This window comes from Tiliqua scincoides, chromosome 5 (assembly GCF_035046505.1).
Source record: "Tiliqua scincoides isolate rTilSci1 chromosome 5, rTilSci1.hap2, whole genome shotgun sequence".
In the NCBI taxonomy this organism is placed as follows: Eukaryota; Metazoa; Chordata; class Lepidosauria; order Squamata; family Scincidae; genus Tiliqua; species Tiliqua scincoides.
This window is the reverse complement of record NC_089825.1, coordinates 75,791,290-75,814,953: the sequence shown is the minus strand read 5'-3', so window position 1 is coordinate 75,814,953 and position 23,664 is coordinate 75,791,290. Positions and strand designations below refer to the sequence as shown.

General features: G+C 44.1%; 1 protein-coding gene across 1 annotated transcript in view; it reads left to right on the top strand.

Moving 5' to 3' along the window:
- Positions 1-23,303, top strand: part of KCNH6 (potassium voltage-gated channel subfamily H member 6) — a 124,135-nt gene extending 100,832 nt beyond the window's left edge. The window contains exons 7-16 of the mRNA XM_066627209.1: positions 2,728-3,153; positions 5,296-5,695; positions 8,183-8,382; positions 12,439-12,691; positions 13,546-13,739; positions 14,436-14,535; positions 16,047-16,334; positions 17,477-17,657; positions 18,706-18,895; positions 21,574-23,303. Coding sequence (XP_066483306.1) covers positions 2,728-3,153; positions 5,296-5,695; positions 8,183-8,382; positions 12,439-12,691; positions 13,546-13,739; positions 14,436-14,535; positions 16,047-16,334; positions 17,477-17,657; positions 18,706-18,895; positions 21,574-21,858 — 2,517 coding nt within the window. The 3' untranslated portion in view covers positions 21,859-23,303. The remainder of the gene's footprint in view (positions 1-2,727; positions 3,154-5,295; positions 5,696-8,182; positions 8,383-12,438; positions 12,692-13,545; positions 13,740-14,435; positions 14,536-16,046; positions 16,335-17,476; positions 17,658-18,705; positions 18,896-21,573) is intronic.
- The last annotated feature ends 361 nt before the right edge of the window (positions 23,304-23,664 follow it).

Sequence of the window (23,664 nt, the reverse complement as noted above, 5' to 3'; positions counted from 1 at the left end):
ACACTTCCCCATAGCCCCTATTAATATGCCATTACCCTGTTTGTGACCATGCTGCAGTGCTATCTGCATGGACAGTAACCAGCAAGGATGGGGCTTCTAAAGTATAGGAGAAGAACCAGACTTTAGCTGGTTTCTAGAAAGGGAAGATGCATGCCAGTAATAGGCATTTGACTGCAGCACTATGACTAGAATCTGCTGATGTTGGGTCAGCACTGGTTAGGTGAATCCCACAACAGCAGCTGGTAGTGCTTTTCTAAGCCACTTCCTTCTCCGTGGAACACAAGAGTGCCCGTGCTGGATTATGCCAATAGCTCACCTAATTCAGTAAACTGGATCTACCATTAGCCAAAGTGAGCTGGCCCACTTCACACCAATGGGCAAAAGCTCTACTATGATATTTATACAACCTGGGTGAGGCTTCATTTGAATTTTCTGTTCTGGGCACCAAAATGCCCTGAGCGTCTCTTCTTGTTCAGCACTCTGTCAACAGAGGTTAGTCAGATGTCATGGAGAAGTTGATAAACAAAGTGCAACAGTCATCCCCAGTATGTGGCAAACTTGCTGAAAGTGGAGTTTGTTTCCTGCTGTTATGTTTAGTAGCTATAGCTCTAAAATGCTCCCCATGAAGCTAGCAGACTGCTCCCTGGCAAGTGGCAGGTTAAGTAGCAGTTTGGACATTAGCATAACAGGAGCCATCTTGAATCCAATTTCCCTGTGTTGATTAGTTATCAGCCATTGACTAACCAGAAAAAGGTTTTATTGAGGTAAGTAAGGAGAAGTTAATTCTTGTTTTGTTTTCAGACAAAAGGACTAGTCTTATTTATCTAGCAGAGTGGCCTTTGTGTGTTCTGTGGTGTTATCTATTTCTCAGCTCAGCTCAGAAATAGTCAGTATTATTGTGCAGGCCTCTAGTGACCTATTTTAAGAAGCTGTGTGTCAGTCATTCCCCCTGAAACCCATCCTTCTTGCCTTAAAGTCTCCAGATGTTCTGATGAACTCCAGTATTGAAATGACTTTTGGATGGTAGCCAGCAGATGCTAGCTTCATGGAACAAAGTAGTACAAAAGCTATACTTAGAGAGTCTCTAGTAATCTGCAATTTCACTATGATTGTTTGGATTTATCCCTGGAGTATCTGCATAAGAGACCGGCTATACCCAAATCAGAACTTTGAATCCAAGGATATCAGAAGGGATAGACAAATATCTTGAGATACTGATTTTATTTTGAAACAGGGTGATTGTTGAATTGATACACTTTCATTTGCTTTGACTATTAATCAGGCAGCTGCATTGTGTCTCAGCTGTTGTTTTGGATGTGGACAAAGAAATTGCACAGCCGTAAGTTCTTAGCGTAACATAGCCATTGACAAAACCATCTTCCACACATTTCCCTGAATCCTTTTAGAAAGCAATTCAAGTTACAAAGCATCATAATGGTGTTTGGCAAAGGATCACATCTGACAGCTATACCTTGTGTGAGAAAGTACTCTGTGTGTGCATTTCTGTGTTGTGTCCAAGTTCGATGCATTATCTGTGTGAAATCCTTGTTACTACAATAGGACAAGGTTACTTCTAAGAAGGTCTGCTGCCTACAGGTTCTGCATGTAGGCCTCCTAGCTATGTGCCTACTGAGCTGGCTGGTGTTGTGACTGGAGTGGCCATCCTTTTTTCCTATGTCTGCCCTGGCTTGTTTTCTTTTCAGAGGAGGTCTCTGCAGGCAGCTGTGGGCTGTGTTTGTGCTGCCAGAGGATCCAAGCCCTGTTGAAGAAGAGTTCTGCAGACCATGGCTAAAGGCTTTGAGAGGCCTGTTTAGGGGTGGCACTGTGCGTTCTTCCTGGGATCATACTTACTTATTGTATTTGGGAGTGTGGGCTGGGATCCATGACAATATCATGGTATTCTGGCCACTGCTAGATGTTGATGAGTGGCTTTTATGCACAAGTGATTTGGGGACATTGTTTGCAAGTGCTACCACGATTGCTGTATGGTGGCAGAATTGCCTGGTACGTTGTTGAAGTGACTCTTGGTGTTGCTGTTAACCTTTGCTTCTTGTGACAATGGCATAATTGTGCTTTTGACTTTACTGCTGGAAGATACTGCAACTACATTACACTGGAACAATGCCAGTGTAATGGGACCGTATGATTGGCCTGCTTTTGTGTGTGTGTGTGTGTGTGTGTGTGTGTGTGTGTGTGTGTGTGATTCTTATATAAAAATTACATCTTGTTAGCTGACGTGTTGTTGCTGCCTGGAGCTTCCAAAATATACTGAAATACATAGGTAGGTATGCTGTGGAGAAGCATTTTAAAGAAAGAAGAAGCTATTAGGTTGGCCCTCTAAAGAGATGGAGTTGGTTCTTCTTTCCTTTGCCATATTTTGGCCAAAAACAGTTTTTAAAAAAAGTCTAAATATATAACTGGAGAAATAAGTTTTTACAGAGCCTAAAATACTAAGGATAGCTGCCATTCTCTCCCAATGCCTCTATTACACTATATACATACATATTTTTGCCACCATCTCCAGTTCTCCTTTACTCTTGACTTAGATGGGTGTGTTTGTGTGTGTGTTTAAAATACTAAGTCACGCAGCACTCTCTGTGCAAGCATGCAAATTATAAACTTGTGCCCAGTTATTGTAGGTGGTGTATATAGATCCCATGACTAATCCTATAAAAACCATTCCTCAAATTATACATATTTCTCATGGGTGCCTTACCTCCCTGGCAGGTACTATCATTGGGAGCTGATGTCCTCCCTGAATACAAGCTGCAGGCACCACGCATTCACCGATGGACCATCTTGCACTACAGTCCCTTCAAAGCAGTATGGGATTGGCTGATCCTGCTGTTGGTCATCTACACGGCTGTCTTCACTCCCTATTCAGCTGCTTTCCTGCTCAATGAAGAGCAGGAAGACAAACGCTCAGACTGCAGCTACTCATGTGACCCGCTCAACATCATTGACCTCATTGTGGACATCATGTTCATCGTTGACATTATCATCAACTTCCGCACCACCTACGTCAATATCAATGATGAGGTAGTAAGTCACCCAGCCAAGATTGCCATCCACTACTTCAAGGGCTGGTTTCTCATTGACATGGTGGCCGCCATCCCCTTTGACTTGCTTATCTTCCGCTCTGGATCAGATGAGGTGAGATGGAAGGTGGGAATAGCAGATTAGGACCAGGTACACTATCTTGCAAAGGATGTTCAGTGCTCAGACAATGAAGCAAAGGAAGCACTAGAGTCAGGTCATAGAAGCCTGAGCTTTCTTATATAAAAATGTTTTATTAGATTTCTTTAGCCTGCCTTATCCTAAGTCTCAGTGTGACTCACAATACAACTTTAAAACAGAATACTATACAGGTCCAGCCTTGTTTTACACGATTTTTTATACACGGATTTGACTCAACACGAATGGCCACTGCAAATGAAAAGGAATGTGCAGATCCCTGGAGAAGGGGAAAAATGCATCCCTCTAAAATCAGTTTAAAAAACTGAACAGTCCTTTAACAATAGCCTTGTTAATGAGAGAGAGAGAGAGAGAGAACATAAGAACAGCCCCACTGGATCAGGCCATAGGCCCATCTAGTCCAGCTTCCTGTATCTCACAGTGGCCCACCAAATGCCCCAGGGAGCACACCAGGTAACAAGAGACCTCATCGTGGTGCCCTCCCTTGCATCTGGCCTTCTGACATAGCCCATTTCTAAAATCAGGAGGTTGCGCATATACATCATGGCTTGTAACCCATAATGGATTTTTCCTCCAGAAACTTGTCCAATCCCCTTTTAAAGGCACCCAGGCCAGATGCCGTCACCACATCCTGTGGCAAGGAGTTCCACAGACCAACCACACGCTGAGTAAAGAAATATTTTCTCTTGTCTGTTCTAACTCTCCCAACACTCAATTTTAGTGGATGTCCCCTGGTTCTGGTGTTATGTGAGAGTGTAAAGAGCATCTCCCTATCTACTCCGTCCATCCCCTGCATAATTTTGTATGTCTCAATCATGTCCCCCCTCAGGCGTCTCTTAGAGAGCAACTGGCTGACAATCCATCAATCCTTCTCTCTCCAGGCAACCCCTCCCTTCCCCCCTGAGCACATGAAAGAAAGGTGAAGGGAGGGACTGAGTGAAGTTTCTAAGGCTTGGAGGAGGACTGATTGATGTATTGTCTTCTTAATGACTCTTACCTTACATCACAAAGGTCAGCAAGTCTGTTTTTAAATCACCAGAGGAAAGAGGCTTTGTTTTTTAAATTGATTTGCTATAGTGCATTTTTTGCCATCCACTGCCAGTGCTTGGAACGGAACCCACATGAATAATGAGGCTCAACCTGTATAGCAAATTTTAAACCTCAAAGTTATGACTAAAGTTTGAAATTTCACTGGGTTCATCGGGCAGGATGAACACAGTGAAATTCACTGTTATGAGCTGCCAGTGAGGTATTTGTTCCTAATACAAATGTCTCATGGATTTTCAGAAATCTCTGCAGCACCTAAGAGCTTTGTTCTCCAGGACATATGTCAATGCTGTCATGAATTTGTGCTGATACTTACAGCATTCTGGGCAGGCTGCATCCTATGTGGCATGGATTGGGCCTTCCTCATGGCTCCTTTCTACTCAAGAAAGCAATTGGGATGGTGGAAGGGGCTGATCTGTAGGCATTATGTGAGCCACAATCTGACCAGAATCCTGTAGGTCCTGCCTTGATGCCAATAATATAATTGGCATACACTTGTACCCAGAGAACTCTGGGTAGGACTAGCAATGTCTGTAGGCACTTTGAGGACCTCTGGAATGCCCTCTTTCAAGCAGTACCTACTAGGATACCAGAATTCTATGGTAGTCTGGCCCCTGAGTGAGGGAGGGTGGTGGTGGTGCAAATCTATCCATGAAATTTTTCTGTTGGGTTTCAGTCATCCCTAAAAACAGTTCTAACTCAGGAAGACGTTGCAGGAGTTTCATAATAAGATCACCTAAATACCTTGAGAAATGGGAAAATTTTAAAAAAGTGAGAACAGTGCTATACCGCTGTTTAGGAGAGATAAAGCAACACAGTGAGCTTTTGGCAGTGGTTCCTCAGTCCATGCCTCTTTTCTCTGAATAGGTACATTGTGATCCAACTTGCATGACATTGCATGTGTGTTAAAGACAGGTGCAATTTTCTACCTCTTTTATACACATTTATAAAGCTGTAAACAGAACCCAAAGTCATGTCACATAGCAATCTGTGCTGCCTGCTTCTTGTTTGCTTTCCACACAGTTTTTATCTGTTGCTTCTTCCCCTTTCCAGACAACAACCTTGATAGGGCTGCTGAAAACAGCCCGGCTGTTGCGCCTGGTAAGAGTCGCCCGCAAGTTGGACCGCTATTCTGAGTATGGGGCTGCTGTGCTTTTCTTGCTCATGTGCACTTTTGCCCTCATTGCCCATTGGCTGGCCTGCATCTGGTATGCTATTGGAAATGTGGAGCGGCCCTACATGGAGCACAAGATTGGATGGCTGGACAACCTGGGTGATCAGATTGGCAAGCGCTACAATGACAGTGACCTCTCATCTGGACCCTCCATCAAGGACAAATATGTGACTGCCCTCTACTTCACCTTCAGTAGCCTCACCAGTGTGGGCTTTGGCAATGTCTCGCCCAATACCAACTCTGAAAAGATCTTCTCCATCTGCGTCATGCTGATTGGCTGTGAGTGCTTCTGCACCCACCTCCTAGCTTTAACCCTGTCTCCTTCTCACTGATGGTGATTTCCCTTTCTCCTTCAATGTACCTCCCAGGTGTCCCAGATTTCAGTCCTGACAGCCCCAGAAATCTGCAGTCCTGTGTGGCCCTGTGTTCTCATTTCTAGAACTCGTTTACTGCTAAGTCAGTCAGAAGAGCAGTGTATCCCTAACTGGCTGGTTCAGGGATGATAAAAACAAGATCTGCCAGGAAATGAAATGCAGAAGAATGCTTAGAGAGAGTTCCTGTGTCTTGCAGTTGTGTTGAAAAGAGAGTTCTGGCACGTGAAGTGTGTGCTTTCATTATGTTCCAAGAGTAAGAAGCGAATTCCATTGCTGCACAAATTTTAAGGATACAGGAACCATCTACTTTATGGCATCTAGTCTCCTTTATTGCATCTGTAATTCTACCTAGGGAGATGACTGCAGTTTAGCAAATTAATGTCACTTCAAGTGCCAAATAAGAATTGTCATTGCTTATTAGAGCAATTCCTTTCACATTGTAATGGATGAGAATGGGCAGAGCATGGATATGCGTACTGGACAGACATGTGCTGCGGACCCCTATGGAGGATCTGTCAGTAATAGTTAGGCTGCCCACTATCACGGGTGAGTGGCAGGTTTTGCCAGCATGGCAGCAGTATCCTCAATTAAACTCTTTATTTTGTCTCCCATAGAAGTAAGCCTTGGCATCAACTTATATTGGGGGGAAAAGAGCAAGAACCGCTTCTACCTGCACTGTGTCCCCAGTTGCATTCTGTTTACTTTGCCCCACAGAATTCAGCAGCCTTTACTGAGTTATATGGAAAAAACAGGCTTATTTCAGGGCCATAGCTGAAGCGGGAGGGGGGGGAGAATCTGTCAGTTGGAACTGGGACCAGCAATATCTGGGTGGGAAAACAATACTTGTTCCCCTGAAGTGTGCCTTGACCTGCTACCCATTTTATGTCACTAAGTGAACTGGCTCTGTTCAATACTAGCCTGGGTCAGGGAGGTTAGGCTGTCTAGTAGTGAGGACCTCCAACCCCCCTGGCTTCACTATTATTGTCACTGTTCCCCTTCCCTGCCCTTAGAACTCTTGCCTCTCCCATCTATCTAGCCTGAGCAACTGTGGCAAAACAGCTCTCACTGTTGCTGCTGAGAAAAGGGAGGTGAGGAGACTCAAGCTCAGCTTCACTCAAGCCCCTTCTCACTTCCTCTCCTCACAACAATAGCTCACTCACTGAGTTTGCCCAGAGTCTCTCCCTGAAGGCTATTCACAAATTAAACTGTACCTGGTTACAGTCTGTGTTCTTCACATACACCTTTCAGTGTAGGTACAATCTGTGTACATTGTATACCAGATTGTTGAGCTGTAAAAATGAATCCAGGTTCATTCATTCATTCGTTCGTTCCCCTGTTTATTGCTTGTGACTGCTGATCTGTTCTCCTTCTCTTCTCCTGGCTGGTCTACTGGCAGTGGTCCAGGTACCCATATATCTGTTTTGTCTTTGCCTGTCCTGTGGTTTTTGTTCAAAGTGGTTTTATCCTCTCCCTCTGCATTTTTTGAGTTTTTCACTTGCTGAGGAACCATGTTGGCTGTTTAGTCTTGTGAATGTGTTCGGTTTCTTCAGATGCCTTCTCCTTCTTACTCTGAGGGGTCAGAGCAAGACACTCTTTTACTGTTGCATTATTTATTTGTTATTGTTGTTTACTTTATGGGATATTCTCTTTTTTCCTTTCCTTAGATCATTGGGTCCTTTTCCATGCTCCACTTCTACTCCTCTGAACCTTCCCTACTTCAAATGTTTTATAATTTTATGTGAAATTAAAAAAAGAAGTAAAATTCCTTCTCTTTCCACCTAAAATAGGCAAAGGCACAGGCTGTAATCATATGTACTTTCCTGAAAGGTAGTCCCATTGAAAACAATAGGACTTACTTCTGAGTAGAAAGGCTTATAATTGTGCTTGCAATTATATATTACAAAACAGAGCATAATAAAGCCTGGCAAATTATTTTTTTAAAATCAGCATAACTCCTTCCAATTGCAATTGTGCAATTTGTGTAAAGAATTTTCACCAATAGTCGAAAAGTGTCCCTCTGCCATCTGCAAAAAGTCAGGGCTAACTAACTCAACATTCCACTTTTTAAAAATGAAACATGGGAAGTAGTAATGAGAGTTACTCTGAGCACATGTAAAGTATATTTACTGCTCTCTCAACATACCTGGCATTAAGAAGCAGGGCTTCCATGTCAGACCATTTGGCTTATGTCACAGGCATTAGATCCACCATGTCTCATAGTATTCATGAATCACTTCTAATACTGTCATCCAGTACAGGACTGTCATTCACAAAATATGCCCTGGTATCCTTGTCTAAAATACATGTTGGGGCCAGCCTCAAAGTATTGCCATCGTATTGGACAATGGTTCTCTCACTCTTTAATGTGTTAATCCCTGTCCTCTTGTTATAGCTCTCATGTATGCGAGCATCTTTGGCAATGTCTCTGCCATCATCCAGCGCCTGTACTCAGGCACAGCCCGCTACCATACCCAGATGCTGAGGGTTAAGGAGTTCATCCGCTTCCACCAAATCCCCAACCCGCTACGCCAGCGCCTTGAAGAGTATTTTCAGCATGCTTGGTCCTACACCAATGGTATCGACATGAATGCGGTGAGTCAAACAAGATGTGGACTGTATAGCAAAGACCCAGCCTCTGGGATGGATGGGAAAATGGGCTCCTCCAAATTCAAATCTTTTAAGATCTGGTGACTAGAACTGGACATAATATTCCAGATGTGGTTTTACCATCAATTTGTACAATGACATAATAATATTGGGAATTTTATTCTCAATTCCTTTTTGATGATCCTCTGCACAGAATTGGCCTTCTTCACAGCCACCACACATTGAGTCAACACTTTCAAAATGTTGCCCACCACCACCCCAAAATCTCTCTCCTGATCTGTCACAGATAGCTAGGAACCAATCAGCATATACATAAAATTTGATTTCTTGCCCCAGTGTACATCCCTTTACATTTACTTACACTGAAATGCATCTGCCATTTTCCCACCCATTCCCCCCACCCCAGTTTGGAGAGATCCTTCTGGAGCTTTTCACAATCCAGTCTAGACTTCACCACCAGAAAAATTTAATGTTGTCTGCAAGCTTGGCCACCTCACTGTTTATCCCCAACTCCAGGTCATTTATGAACACACTGAAAAGTGTCAGACCCAAGACCAATCCTTTTGGTCTGAGGTTTTTAACATCTCTCCATTTTGAAAATTCCCCATTTATTTGCTCTCTGTGAATGTGGGTGAAACCATTTATATTATATATCTGGAGGTTCAGAAGGCATTTGACACAGTTCCTCACCAAAGGCCACTGAGAAAACACCACAATAAGGAACCAGTTAACCACAATTCTTCAACCAGTTCCTAATCCATAAGTGAATGGATTTCTTTATTGTGGTGACAGATTGTCATTCTAAAAAGTGGGTCCCAGTGTTAAAAGTTTGAGAACCACTGCCTTAACTCAAAACGGACCAATGAGACAACCCAGGGGGGGGTGACACCCTAATGACCAAAAGTCTGGAAATCATGGCTTTTAGGAATAATACCATCAAGTTATATACCATTTGATGCAGAATTTCATCCATTGCTTGTGGGGAAATATTCACTGCATTTATTTTCTGGCTATTATTATTATTCATTTCATGTCATAACTATTACTATCTCTCAGTCTCATCTATCTCACAGGGTTGTTGTGAGGACAAAATAAGGGGAGGAACCATGTACACCACCCTGAGCTGCTTAGAGAAAGGGTGGTATAAAAATGTGAATGAATTGATATGTCATATGTCATATGAATTATGTCATATGGGGTGACAAAAATTTATGGGCCCTAGGTGTCAGATGACCTAGCTATGCCACTGCCTGGAACAGATATTAGGCTGATTAGCCTGTAGTTGCCAAAATTTCCTCTCCCTCCTTTTTTAAAGATGGGCATTATATTAGCTATCCTCTGGCACACTGACCATTTTGTAGGACAAATTGCATATTTTAGTCAGAAGATTAGTAATTTCACACAAGTTCCTTAAGATCTCTTGGGTTTTTGCCCTCTGGGTCTGGTGACTTGTTAATATTTAATTTGTCAACAAGTTCTGAAATGTCCTATCTCTTAACCCAGGGGTGTCAAACCCATTTCATACCAAGGGCCGAATGGCATTCATTATGCCTGCTGAGGGCCGGAAGTGATGTCGTTAGGCAGGAAGTGATGTCATTAAACAACTCATAACCAAAAATAAGCACTTTTTCTCACTTCATTAACTACATTCATTAACTACAAATGGCAGAAGAGAAAACATGCAAATCTTGATCATATTTCAAGATATGGGAGAGCCCAATTTTCGTGGGGGCTGCCCTTTTAGCAGTAACACCTCAGCACTGCTCAGCAGCTCAGAGCCTGAGGGCTGGATTAAAAGCTTCCACAGGTTGCATCAGGCCCCCGGGCCTCATGTTTGACATGTCTTAACCTGTCTTAACCTTTATATGATTTTGTTTGTTTGTTTGGTCACCCCCAGTAGGGTGCAACACCCAGTAGGGTAGCCCAGTGGGGGCTATTCAAGGCATCAGGATCTGCCAGAGCTCTTCTGCCTTGAAAACAAATGCAAAGAACTTAAGTTCTCTGCAATCTCCCAGTCCCTTTTTATCTCCCCTTTGCCTCCTCCCTACCAACCAGTGGGTGGTATAATAATTGTATTACAATTATAATGAAATGTATAATGAAGGGCTCAATCCTAACCCATTTTCTAGCACCGACATAAGGGCAATGTAATTCCTAGGTAAGGAAACAAACATTCCCTTACTTTGAGGAGGTCTCCATGAGTGCCCCCCGATCCTCCCAACAGCACACATCCCATTGGCACAGCTATGCCAGTGCTGGGAAGTGGGTTGGGATTGGGGCCTAAATACATTATATTATACAATTATAATTGTGCAATTATAATAGTGTAATAATTGCATTACTAAGGGCCCAATCCTATCCAACTTTCCAGCTCTGGTGTAGCCACAATGCAGCCCCATGGTAAGGGAACAAATGTTTCCACACCTTGAGAAGGCCCCAGTGACTGCCCCTCCACCACAGGATGCAGCGCACACCCTACTGGCACTACTGCACTGGCACTGGAAAATTGGATAGGATTGGGCCGTTAGGGTCCCCCAGTCAAGCACAAATGCTGTGCAAGCCTAGCAAGAAATGGTGTTGAGGAAAAACCTAAGAGCTGTCATTCTGGGTTGGGTCAGCTTCTGCTGGGTGCAAGTAAGAGGCTCCAAAGCCATATTGATTCAGCTTTCACTCCCTATGGCTGGTTGCTAAGCAAAAGCTGGCCAGGATGGTGTCTAAATAAACTTCAATCCATTTTAATTAGTCTGCTGGAAAAGGGAGTGAAAGGGATCAATAGCAAAGCCCAAAGCAGCATTTGAAGAGGAGAGAGGACCTCTGCATAGATCCCTTGAAAGAAGGAAGAACGGTTCTTGCTCACTGGGAAAAACCTTTCCTTGTTGCATTTTATGTTTGGCTCTTGTGAAACTTGGGAAGGAAGAAAGTTAGGTAAAATAAAGAAATCCAGTTTACTTCCCAAAAGGTAATGCACATCACAAGACAATTTGTCAGGAGGAATGGCATGAAGAAGGTTACTCAAAGATCTTGGTTGAAACAAAGTATGTCAAGAACCTGTAGCTACCAGACCCTTTCCATATATCACAAACCTGGCTGATGTGGCAGGAAGTGATGGCACAAATTTGGAAGATGTAGAACTGTCATGCAGTACAATTTATTGCCAACCCTGCCCCAACTTCTAGTGACCCCAATCCCTACCATGTTTCTCCCCCTCCCCACACCATTACATCATCTCCCCACCCACTACCTATCCCCACCCCCAAGGCAGCTTACCTGCACCGAAGCAAGTCACTGGTCACAGCAATGGGTTGCTACTGCTGCTTTGCAGCAGCAACTAAAAAATGGTCACCAGCTGCAGGCATGGTCAGCAGCCAACTTATGACAGTGGGGCAGGATTGGGTCATAAATTATGCTCTGGTGTAAGGAAACACTTAGATAGAGATATTGGTTATCTGACAATGGGTTATGTCAGAATGCCAGATGCAAGGGAGGGCACCAGGATGAGGTCTCTTGTTATCTGGTGTGCTCCCTGGGGCATTTGGTGGGCCGATGTGAGATACAGGAAGCTGGACTAGATGGGCCTATGGCCTGATCCAGTGGGGCTGTTCTTATGTTCTTATACTGGGGAAGGGTTGGCCTAACTCTCTAAAATAAGCATCAGCAGAACAATTTGGAAATGTCTCCATCAATTCATGTAATATCCTGATATGTCAGCATGTTTTCATTAGAGATGGTATTTCTAAAATGGAAATCCAGCTGGATTTTCCCCCTATGTGTACTTAATGTAATTTGAATTAATTCTTCTGCAGGGTGCTGTTCTGGCTTACTATGAAGTGCTTGGTGAGATGGACAACAGCATCCTTCACATAACCTACCCTCTTATAGGTGTTTACTCATATGCAACTTATTTTATGGTCTGCCATCTCTATTTTGATTGTGAATTTGTTGTAGTATTTTAAAGTGTTGTTAGCTGCCCTGAGGGCATCAGGGATAGAAAAGCAGGATATAAATGTCTTAATAATAAAGAAACAAATCTCCCTCATCCAGGTGCTGAAAGGCTTCCCTGACTGTTTGCAAGCTGATATCTGCCTCCACCTCAACCGCACCCTCCTCCAAAACTGCAAGGCCTTCCGAGGAGCGAGCAAGGGCTGTCTGCGGGCCTTGGCCATGAAGTTCAAGACCACCCATGCACCACCTGGTGACACCCTGGTGCATTATGGGGATGTCCTCACCACTCTCTATTTCATCTCACGTGGTTCCATCGAGATCCTCAAGGAGGACATTGTAGTGGCCATTCTAGGTGAAAGAATCCTCCTTTGAGTGGGGAGGGGGGAATGGAAAACCTCTTAGAAAGAGGTGGGGGGTGCTGTTTTGAACTCAGCTGTCCAATCATGGCAAGCCCCCAGGTGATCAGAGGAGTGCCATATTGTATCTCTTATTCTTTCTGCCACCATAACTGCTTAATTTTCCCCCCAACTAGAACAAGCACTGCCATCTGTTCAGGCACTTTAAAGCCAAGAGATGGTACTGCTGTACACCCATTTTCACCCAGCACAAAAAGCGACATAGCCAAAAAGACTGTGAACTGCCTTTCTTCATCCTAAAAGCCCAGCCAACCTACCCTTGATAAGAAAAGTGCAAGCAGCACAGTGCTGTGCTGCCTCTTCCTTTGGTTGGAAACAGCTGTGCAATCTGGCTTAAAGAGCTGGGCCAAGCAACCAAGAAATACTTGTAGTTGTTGGTAGGTGGTCGACCTGACTTCAGGAAATGGCTACGTATTCAAGTATTTTTTAAAAACCCTTTAGAAAGTTCAGAGTGTATGTCCTAGTCTAGATTATTGACATTCTAGGGCATGTAATCCTATACAGTACACACTGACTTGGGGGTAAATCCTATTGAACTCAGTGGGACTAACTTCTGAGCAGACATACACAAACTTGGGTTTTAGCTCTCCCTAATCATTCAGCTGTCAGACAGTGAGAGCGAATGGTAGAGGATTCATCACTTTTTATTTATGTTATTTTTTATACCTGCACTGTAGATCAAAGCACCAACTGTTGTCAAAGACAGCCTAGTGCACTGAATAGATCATTGGTCTCTTTAAGGACAGCAGGCAGGAGGTTGCACTCTAACAGAATTTCCTTTATTGTGCAGGGAAAAATGACATCTTTGGCGAGCCCATTAGTCTTTATGCACGGCCTGGGAAATCTAATGCAGATGTACGAGCCCTGACCTATTGTGACTTGCATAAAATCCAGCGGGAGGACCTCCTGGAAGTCTTGGATATGTACCCAGTCTTCTCAGACAACTTTTGGAGCAATCTGGAGATAACTTTCAACCTGAGAGATGTGAGTCTCTGGGGTGAGGGAGGTGAAGAACTAGGGAGATGTAGAAGAAAAAAAGACTGGCTAGGGCTAAAACTATCTGCACCCAAACTGTGGAGAAGACTAGGGATAAGAAAATCTCAATTCTGTACAGAAAGAATGAAATTTAGTTAATAGGGTGAAGAAAGGAGATCAAAGTCCCTCTCTCATGGGCTTGAAAGCTGTTTACAACACATTAACCTAAGTAGTAGAGCCCTGTGCTAGCACCACTGAGCTCATCTCTAGGTATGCAATCCATATTCTCAGAGTTGCTCTACTATTTCACTCCCCTCTTCAAACCCTGACTAAACAGTTATACGAGTAGATTAACACAAAGCTGCTGCAGGCCTTTCTTTAACATTATTTACTACCTAAAATGAGAAAACCTGATGGGCATAAGCCCCAGCAAATCATGTTCTGCAACAAGGAAGCTGTTCCTTCTAATTCCAGATGTTCTGACAGAAAACACTCCGCATAAGCTCTTCTACACCTGTATCAGGACTAAAAAATTGGATCAAGGTTTTGGGATTAACTTCTAGAGAGTCCTAGCTCTAATTCAGTACTGTTCATTGCCAAAGAACTTAGGGTGGGTGGAAACCCCAAGCAATCAAAGCTGTTTTGGCAACACAGAACCCTGTATTCTGCCATACTTTACCCATGGTTATTACTTTTCATTCTCAGGCAGACAGCGTTCCTCGCTCACCACTCAGTGAGGAGTACGCATGCAACTATCGCCGGGCACGCCGCCGCAAGCATCCTCTTTGCAAGACAAACAAAATTGGTGAGATGCCTCCCAGGACATTACGGGGTCCTGCTTTTAGAATCAGATAAGGAAAATAGTAGGCCCATGAATGTCACCACTTGTGACTGTTTCCACACTTAGAACATAAGAAAAGCCATGCTGGGTCAAGTTCAAAGGTCTGTCTAGCCCATTAGTCTCCAACAATGGCTGGCCACTTGCTCTCAAAAAGCTGACAATGCAAGATGAAAGGAATATTTCCTTGCTGTGATCGCCAGATACTGTGGGGGAAGGAGCATAGATCCTCTGAATATGGGGATTCTATTTAGCTTTCCTGGCTAATAGCTACTGGTAGACCTATTTGCCATGAATTTGTTTATTCTCTTTTTATAAAGTCACTTGTACCTGTAACTGTCTTATGTGGATTTTGAATGTGATGGTACAAAACAAAATAGCAGAAGTCTTTTTGTTCAAGGGGGATGTAATCTTGCTTACAACACACCAAATGAGCAGGGACAGGCGATGTGGAGCTCACCCACTCAACCACCCATCCCCTGTATTTAAGAAGATGAACTATTAGCAGTCTCTCCACTCTGTCCCTCTTCTGTTTATTATCAGCATAAGCAGGAGAAGCTAAGTTCTAAAACAGAAGCAGTGCAGGCAGAGGAGGCCGCAACGCATGATTTATAACACTGGTTCCTAATTTGTGGTCCTCGAGACCCTGAGAAGTGATCCATGAGGTGTCAGGGGAAAAAATCACCTTTGATCACTTCTAGTATCTTGCCGACCAAGAAATCTCCCACAGACCACTAGGGAGGGCAGAGAACAGACCATCTTCAGCCATAGCCACTTAAGTGTCAGCTGTGGCTGTGGGGAGTCCATTCTCCATCCTTTTTGATAGTCCATGGAGACAGGCTACCAGAGAGGGCAGAGATCAGACTGCCCACAGCCACATGTGGTCCATGAGGATTCCAATTTTTGCCTCAGTGGTCTGCAGGCTCCTAAAGGTTGGGATCCACTGCTTTATAAGTAAAGGAACAGGGGACAGAAGCATGTCCACTCATTCGCCAGCCCTCCCTCCATGTAAGGTGTGCAGGCAAGCAAGGTCAGCTGTGGACAGCTGATTCAGGCAGCATGGCTGCACATGCCACCCCTGCCTGCTTCATCTTATCATTCTGACGATCACTGAAATAAGGAATATGAAGACAAATACAAGACAAGTCAGGGGGTTATCTCCTCCAGCATCTTGCTTCCAAGAGTGGCCAGCCTGAGGCCTCCAGAAACTGGCAAAGCAGAGCACATAAGCAACAGTCCTCTCCTCTTGCTTTTCCAGCATTTGTAGTGTCTCTGTGATTGGACGTTCAGCTTAACGGTCATAGCAAACCCAGCATGTATCCACTCACTAAACCAGTCTCCCTAGACATGCCTGTTACCATTGGTATACAACATCCCAGGATTTTTGTTTGGGGAAGGGCGAGAGTTGAGAATATATCCTCCAGCAAAGACTCTCCGCATTAAACTCATCTGTACTGAATCTTTCCTTCCTGTTACAGATCCAGATAGCTTGGATGCAGGCATCTCGGACTTGGAGCAGTACCATGCATATTCTGAACTCACACAACTGCAGGGTCCCCACAGTAAGGACCATTGGGATGATATGTGTAGCACCACAACACCCTGCTCCCAGACAAGCGAAGAGGAGGCCAAGTTGCCCAGTCCCACAAAGGGGGAATTGTTCATCCCCACTGAAAAGAATGACTATGTCCCAGCAGTAGTCAATCTGGCCAGTGATAGCACTGAGATTGAAAAACTGGGGCCTGATGATAGCCAGTCCTTTGCAGGTAAGGATTACTGGGTGCTCTTGTTGGTGGGGTAATTTGGCCTGACTTACAAAATGAACTAATAGATTTGGCTCAAGAGTACCACCTTTTAAATATTTAATAGCTGCTGATATGGAGTGAGATTGCAGAAAGTGAATAGAGCTTACATAAAACAGAAATGAAGAGAGGTGACTTAACTCACCATGACCTTGCTTTTTGGCTCATGAGTGGATTTGTAAGCCACATATAGTCTGAGGGCCAAGTTACATGTGACTCTAAATACATAATGTGACACAGCATGTGTTCTTTCTTTCAAAAAATAATAATTGGGAGGCTACAAAAGAGATCAGAGCTGTTGTAAGGATGGAGGGAGCCTTTGGGACATTCAGTAGTGGCTTTTCTCCTCTTTAAAATGGTGTGCACTTTAAAATGGAGGCAAAGTCCTAAAACAACCCCAAACATATATATACAGTGTATCCTCACAGTTCCACCCCCACTTCCACCACCCCCACATACACAGAGCAGCTATTTTTTTTAACAAGATCACACACACCAGGCGATGTTACACGTTTAGATTAATGTGTAACTAGGCCCTGAGCCTAGGTATGTATGTTTACTCAAAAGTAGGTTCTTCTGAGTTCAGTGGTGTATATTACATTTTGCCAGCACTTCCCCCTCCCATGTTTGCTCTCAGAAAGCCTACTTTATATGCATTCCATAACTTTACCCTGACTACACAAAGAACTTTTCCGCAACCAGAGAATAAGAGATCCCTACAATATCCCTGAATTTTTATCATAATTTAAACTTCCAAAAGTTTAGGTACATTGAAGTTTGAAGGCATGTTTTGAGTGTGCACAAAAATGTTCAGAAACATGGGTTTTCTTCCATGCAGAGTTTTAAAACTGCTATACTCAGCCATTCATCAACGGGAATTTCTGAAATTTGGTCAGATTATAGTCCTCATGAAGTAGATTCTTTGTGCCAAGTTCTTTACCAATAGGACATATTATCTTGATTATATAGTGAATAAAGTTTTCTCATTACCATCTGAGCCACCTTCTAGATAGGAACAGAGCTTCCATTAAGAGCTGCATAATTCTTGCAGCCATAATTTCCATTTCTCATACTGACCATGAACTTTCCCCTTTTCCATCTCCCAGCTACACCACTGGATGTTTCCAACCTGTTCACATTTTGGGAGGACAAGAGGCCCAACACCCACTCAGAAACTCTCCAGCACATGTCTTTAGTCCAGAGCGCATTGGACATACCTCCACACTCTGATGACAGACCGTGGCAGATTGAATCCAAACTGGAGCGCCTGCAGGCACAACTCAGCAGGTAAATTGAGAGGTTTGGAGAGTCTCCACAGGTCTTGAATTCTACAAAGCACCCCAATGGGAAGTAAAATAAAACATGAAAGGTAAATAATGTAGCCCAACACTGGTGTTTCTGGAGGGGCTGTCTGATTTCTAATGTTATGTCATATGATTTGATCTCTATGGCCAAGTTCACAGATTTTTGGGGGATGCTTTCTTTGCTCACGTAATCATCTACTCCTGTGTCCTTCTGTAACCTGAGTTCATAGATTGTAGCTGTGACAGTTCCAACACTAGAAAGCACAGTTTGCTACTTTAGAAATGCAAGTTTCCAGCTCATATTATGCTACCTGTTACTTGTTCAAATAGACTGTTCCTATGTGAGTAGGCACACATTATTGGGAGAACTAGCTTTTGAAAACAGAAAGCAACAAAAACTCATTATTTTTTTAGATAGAGAGCCTTTGACATGACACAGGCTCACCCTGCTGGTTATGTTGGGGATTGCACATTGAGCAAATAGGTAGCTTAGCCTGAAGTCTTGTTTGTAGCCTCAAGTAGTCTTGTTTGTAGCCTAGAAATAGGTAGCCTCAGCCTATGTCAGCATGCCCCAGGCCAGGGGTCTCTAAACGCTTAGACCAGAGAACCACATCAAATATCTGGCATGGTGTCGAGGGCCGGAAAAATAAATAAATTTTAAATATAAAATTTTAATACATTAGAAAGCCGAAGGCCTTCAGATGGCCCCAAAATGTCACTTCTGGTTTTTCAGGAAAACCAGGAAGTGATGTTTTTAGGCTTTTAGAAGGCATTCTGAGGGGAGGGGCATGGCCTCCCTGGCCCTCAGAACACCCTTGTTGTGTCTGGAGGGTGTTCTGAGGGCCAGGGATGCCAACTGTACTCCAGTTCACAGCTCTAGTCATATTTTGGTTGAGTGGGCCAGAGGCTTGCAGGGGTCCAGAGACTTGCCACGGGCCAGATAGAGGCTTGTTGCAGGCCACATCTGGCCCCCGGGGCCAAGGTTTGGAGACCTATGCCCCAGGCTAAAGCTATTATGATCTCTCTTCTAGGCTGGAGTCCAGGATGTCTTCTGACATTAATCTCATCCTGCAGCTGCTGCAGCGACAGTTGTCTCAAGTTCCTCCTGCATATAGTCCCATCTCACCCTCCTCCCACAACTTGGCTTTATACGGCATGAGTTTGAGGAGCACAGAACCTGTCCCTCCACTAGGGGAAGAGGAGCTGACTCCCACCAAGCAGGTGAGATGCAGGTGCTAGAAATGCAGTGCCTAAGAGACAAAGTGGGCAAGACATTCACACATCTTAGTCTCTTGTGTGGTCCTCCTCCCTTTGAAATAGCAGCCAAAGGGGGAGGGAGCAATCTAGATTTCGATCGAGGTATGGGTGGAAGAGGGGCTTAATCTTTGCCCCTGCACTGTTTTCCACTCCCAACCCCCCCCCCCCCCCATACAGCTATTTGCCTCCAAAGGTGCCATTTGTTGCAATGGCACCTTTGGGGAAATTTTTCCCACAAGGATGCAATTTTTGGTAGCAGGTCATAATGGAGCTAAATGGTTAATCTCTCCACCCCATACCCAATGCAGATCAGCCCCCTATTTCACTCTGTAGCTGCTGTTTTAAAGGGAGAAAAAAATGAGAAAGATGATGGCACGTTTAATGTCTTGTCTCTTCTGTTACCAAATCTTTCATCTGCAGTGAAATGTGCAAGAGTTTGACCAATGGAACCTGCAAAATTAGACCAAAAGGGAATTGAACTATTTATTGGGATTAGGTGATGATAGTAGGCTGGGGGAGGGCAGGGAGAAGAAACTCAGGTTCTATTATTCTTTAGTCAGGATATATTATCCTACAGCTCTCCTTATTTTGTCCTTTATTCCTAATGGTCATTGGTTCTCATTAGCTCAGACTAGACTAAGCATACTCAGTCTTCCTCATTGTGTTTGTAACCATTCTTCCAAAAATGGAAGATGAAGGTCAGGCTCGGGCCTGTATAATCAAAGAACAGAATAAATGTCTACACTTTAATTTTAGTTATCACATGTTACAGCTTCATATTTCTTGTCTCCATGTTTCATAGCACTTGCCATTGTTTCTGAACATTTTGGACAGTTCTGAGCAGTGCTTTTTTTGTAAATAAAAAGGTGCAGGAACTCACAATTTATTTATTTATTTATTTATTTATTTATTTATTTATAAACCATTTTTTATTGGAGAAATAAAATATTTTTTTATGTGCTTCGCCCCTAAAGATGAACTTACTTCTGAGTAGACATGCATAGGATTGGGCTGTCAATCTCCACATCCCCTTCACATAGCTACTTTTTCTACACATGGGGAAAAATACTGTACAGGTGCACTTGTAGCATGTAGTATGTAGTGTGGCACTACTTCGAGGAGAGGAAGCAGTGAATGGATTCCGGAAAATGGCTTACATGAGTTCCATGTAATAAAATTACTCTAAGCAACTGTGGGAGTAAGAACAAAAAAGGAATTCTTACACAAGAGGGGTCCTTAGGTGCACATAGAAAAAGCTACGTTTGCAAACAAGCCATTAAATATGGTTTAATTCAGGTATCAGAATACTCTGTGTCTTTGGGAAGGCGCTTGGCATGCAATTGTATGTTCTCTGCTGCCCTGAGCAGCTGCTGTGCATTGCTGGAGAGGAGCTGCAAGCGCTGGCTGGCAGAGGGCATGCTTGTGGGGGAAGGATGAGGAGGATCTCTGGCAAGGCTGGACAGCACGTTGTACACACGGAGAATCCCTTTTCACCTGCCCTTAGCATGTGAAAATGGTGCAGATATATATCTCTGCCAGGATTAAGAGCCCAATCCTAGGTATGTCTACTCTGAAGTAACTCTCATTCTAGTCAATGGAGCTTACTCCCAGGAAAGTGCCTAGGATTGCAGCCTAAGAGCCCAATCCTATGCATGTCTACTCAGAAGTCCACTTTAGTAAATGGGGCTTACTGTGGATAGGATGGCAGCCTCAGGGCCCAATCCTGTGCCTGTCTACTCAGACGTCAGTCCCATTAGAGTCAATGGGGCTTCCTCCCAGGAAAGTGTGGAGAGGACTGCAGCCTCAGAGCCCCTCCTGTGCCTGTCTACTCAGAAGTCAGTCCCATTAGAGGCAGTGGGGCTTCCTCCCAGGAAAGTTTGGAGAGGACTACAGCCTCAGAGCCCTTCCTCTGCCTGTCTACTCAGGCTGCAAAGCTATGACACTTTCCTGGGAGTAAGCCTCATTGAACACAAAGAAACTTACTTCTGAGTAGACATGCTTGGGCTCTCACGCTGCAAGGCTATGTACCCTTTCCCAGGAGCAAGCCCCATTGAGCACACTGAGACATACTTCTGAGTAGACATGTCTAGGCTCTTGCTGCAGATTGGCATGGGGGCTGCACCAGCCAGCTTCCTTCCCCTCCTCCTCCGCCAAGCCAGTACCTGGGCGTTCCGTGGGCGCCGCAGCCCGTCTCCCTGGCTGTCCATCCTCCTCCTCTGCATCAGCGTGTGTCCCCCATGCCCTCCACCAGCTTGGAAGTTGCACGGGGAAGCAGAGCGCGGGGGGAGGGAAGGCGGGCTGGGCTCAGGCAAGATCGGGGCAGGAGGGGGTCATTGTGCAGTCAGGCAAGGGCCACCCACCCTGCACCCCCCAGCACCTACCCAGCGAATGCCTCTATTTTGTTTTCCCCCCCTCCTGGAATGCCTCCAAAGGGGAGGGGCCCCTGCAAAAAGGTGCCGGAACTCCGTCCCCCCGCGTTCCATTAGAAAAAAACCCTAGTTCTGAGGGATCCAAACTCTGTTTCTGTTTGTTTTTCAAATGAAAAATTGGGATTCTGAGATTATTTCTACAGGTCCATTGTATGACAAATAAATATAAGTGAGTGGTCTGGAATTGTAATTTTAGTTCTTTTTTCTCACCAGACTCCAAGCTACACAGAGATTGAAAAAACTCAGTTGAAATCCAGAGACTCCTTGTCAAGTGGTGTACACCTGACTGTGGCTTCAGATGAAACCATGACAATCAACTCTGAGCAAGAGCATTACTCACAGACCCTGCCAATCCTGGAACCCCACCAGAGGACAGCCAGCAACCAGGGACTCTTGCGAGGATCTCGTTTCCCTTCCCTCCCTGAGCATCTTGAGGCACCTACTGAGCACTTGGACATTCAGAGACATCTCTCTGACCCATTACTTCCTGGAAGTTAGGAATCCAGTTGAGCACAAACCCAAGGCAAAAAGAAGCTGAACTGAGAACTTGCTTAGCCAATGGACTTGGACAATATTAATGGCTCAAGGGAATTACAGCACTTGTAGCCATTTCCTGTCCTTCCTGAGCAAAGGACAGTTTAAAAACGGGTTGGCTTCAAAGATCATTGATCTCAGAAATGGTACGCCATAGAGTAGACTTCAGGTGCACATCTTTCCCCACAAGCTCCTGGATGAATGAGATATAAATGCTGATTGACTTCTTCCTCTACCCCAATCTTGCATCTCCAGACACCAAGTTCCACATTGGTCTGTGTTTGCACGGTGCCTAGCATGATGGGACAATGGAACACTTCGATGATCCAATAAAGTAATAATGGTGAAAATTGTTGGGAGGAGGAAGAGACTTCTAAGAACTTAACAACATTTCTTTGGATTGTGGGGTACCAAGAATGAATGTATCTTTTTCTGATACTTATTTAGACCATACAACTAGTATCTGAGTATTCTATTAATTATGTATGACCTTGTGAAATAAGGAGGGAAGGGAAAGTGAAATGATGCCATCTCTTTGTAGTGGGGATATACTGAACCACACAGTGGCCTGCCCTAGGACACAGTGAAAATCGCTTCATGTTTCATTTTTTCCCCTGCATAGACATAATCTTTCTGGAGGAAAAAGTGTGCAATATAAAATACAATATGAAAATGAAAGAGGTACAGTGCAGTGCTATGCAGAGCATAGCAGGGCAACCAACAGGAGTTCTGAACTTGATATGCTGTTTGTATTCAGTCCACCCTGCTGGAGCAAGGGGTTCATGGCATGCCCATCCATGACACTAGATGAAGAAGTCATCTCAAGTCTCTTGAATCCTAGGCCACAAATATCTCATGCTAATAGGAGGACAAAAGTCTCATTCTCTGCTGATTAATTTGAAAAGTGAGGGTGACACTCTTTTCAAGAGGTCTGTGAAAGAGCCTAGAAGAAAAGCCCATTCTAAAAATAGTTGTCCTAGACTTTTGCAAAATCCCAGATTTGATGTAAAGCACTATATTTCAGGATGAACCAGCCTTTCATTCATCTTTTGCCTAAGAGGACAATTTGTTCTGGACCTTATCCAGGCCACCATATGAAATGCAGGTATGTTCAGCTGAGCTGTCACTTTTTGTACGTATCTGCAAGGCTGGTATCAGCACAATTCCTGAAAGTCCTGAGAAAAGAAAAACAAACCAAACAAGTCCTGTTTTTGGTCCATGGCCCTTCTCTCCAGCTATCTCTCTCCAATGATTCCATTGTACCCTGTGTTACATAGAACCCCAGTAATGGAATCCTCAAATCCTTCCAATATCACCTCAATAGATGCTGCAAAGGCCCTAGGCCAGGTATCCAAATAACATATTAAACTTCCAGTGAGAGTAGCAGGAAAAAGAACTGAGAAATTTTTTCATGGGAGTTTTAGTGTATTTGCTAATAAAGATGATTTTCTCACCTACTGTGGTCTAAAGGCTCCCTCCTGCTGGGTGGGGTGGAGTGGACACACCGAAAAAAACGGACCCTTGGGGAGAATCCGTTTTGATTCTTTCTCACCTAATTGTGTATACTCTCCAAGCAATTTGAAGCTTCTAAAATTACTTTCTTGTCTGCTCTCCTGGTGGCTGAATGTGACTGGTGATTGATCATACACCAGCTGATTGCAGTGAATCTTCATGATAACAGTTGTCCTGCTTCAGCACTGGTAAAGTGCTAGATTTCTCCATTGTCTCTTGTAAGATGCTGATACTTTACCACTCTAATGGGAGAGAGTC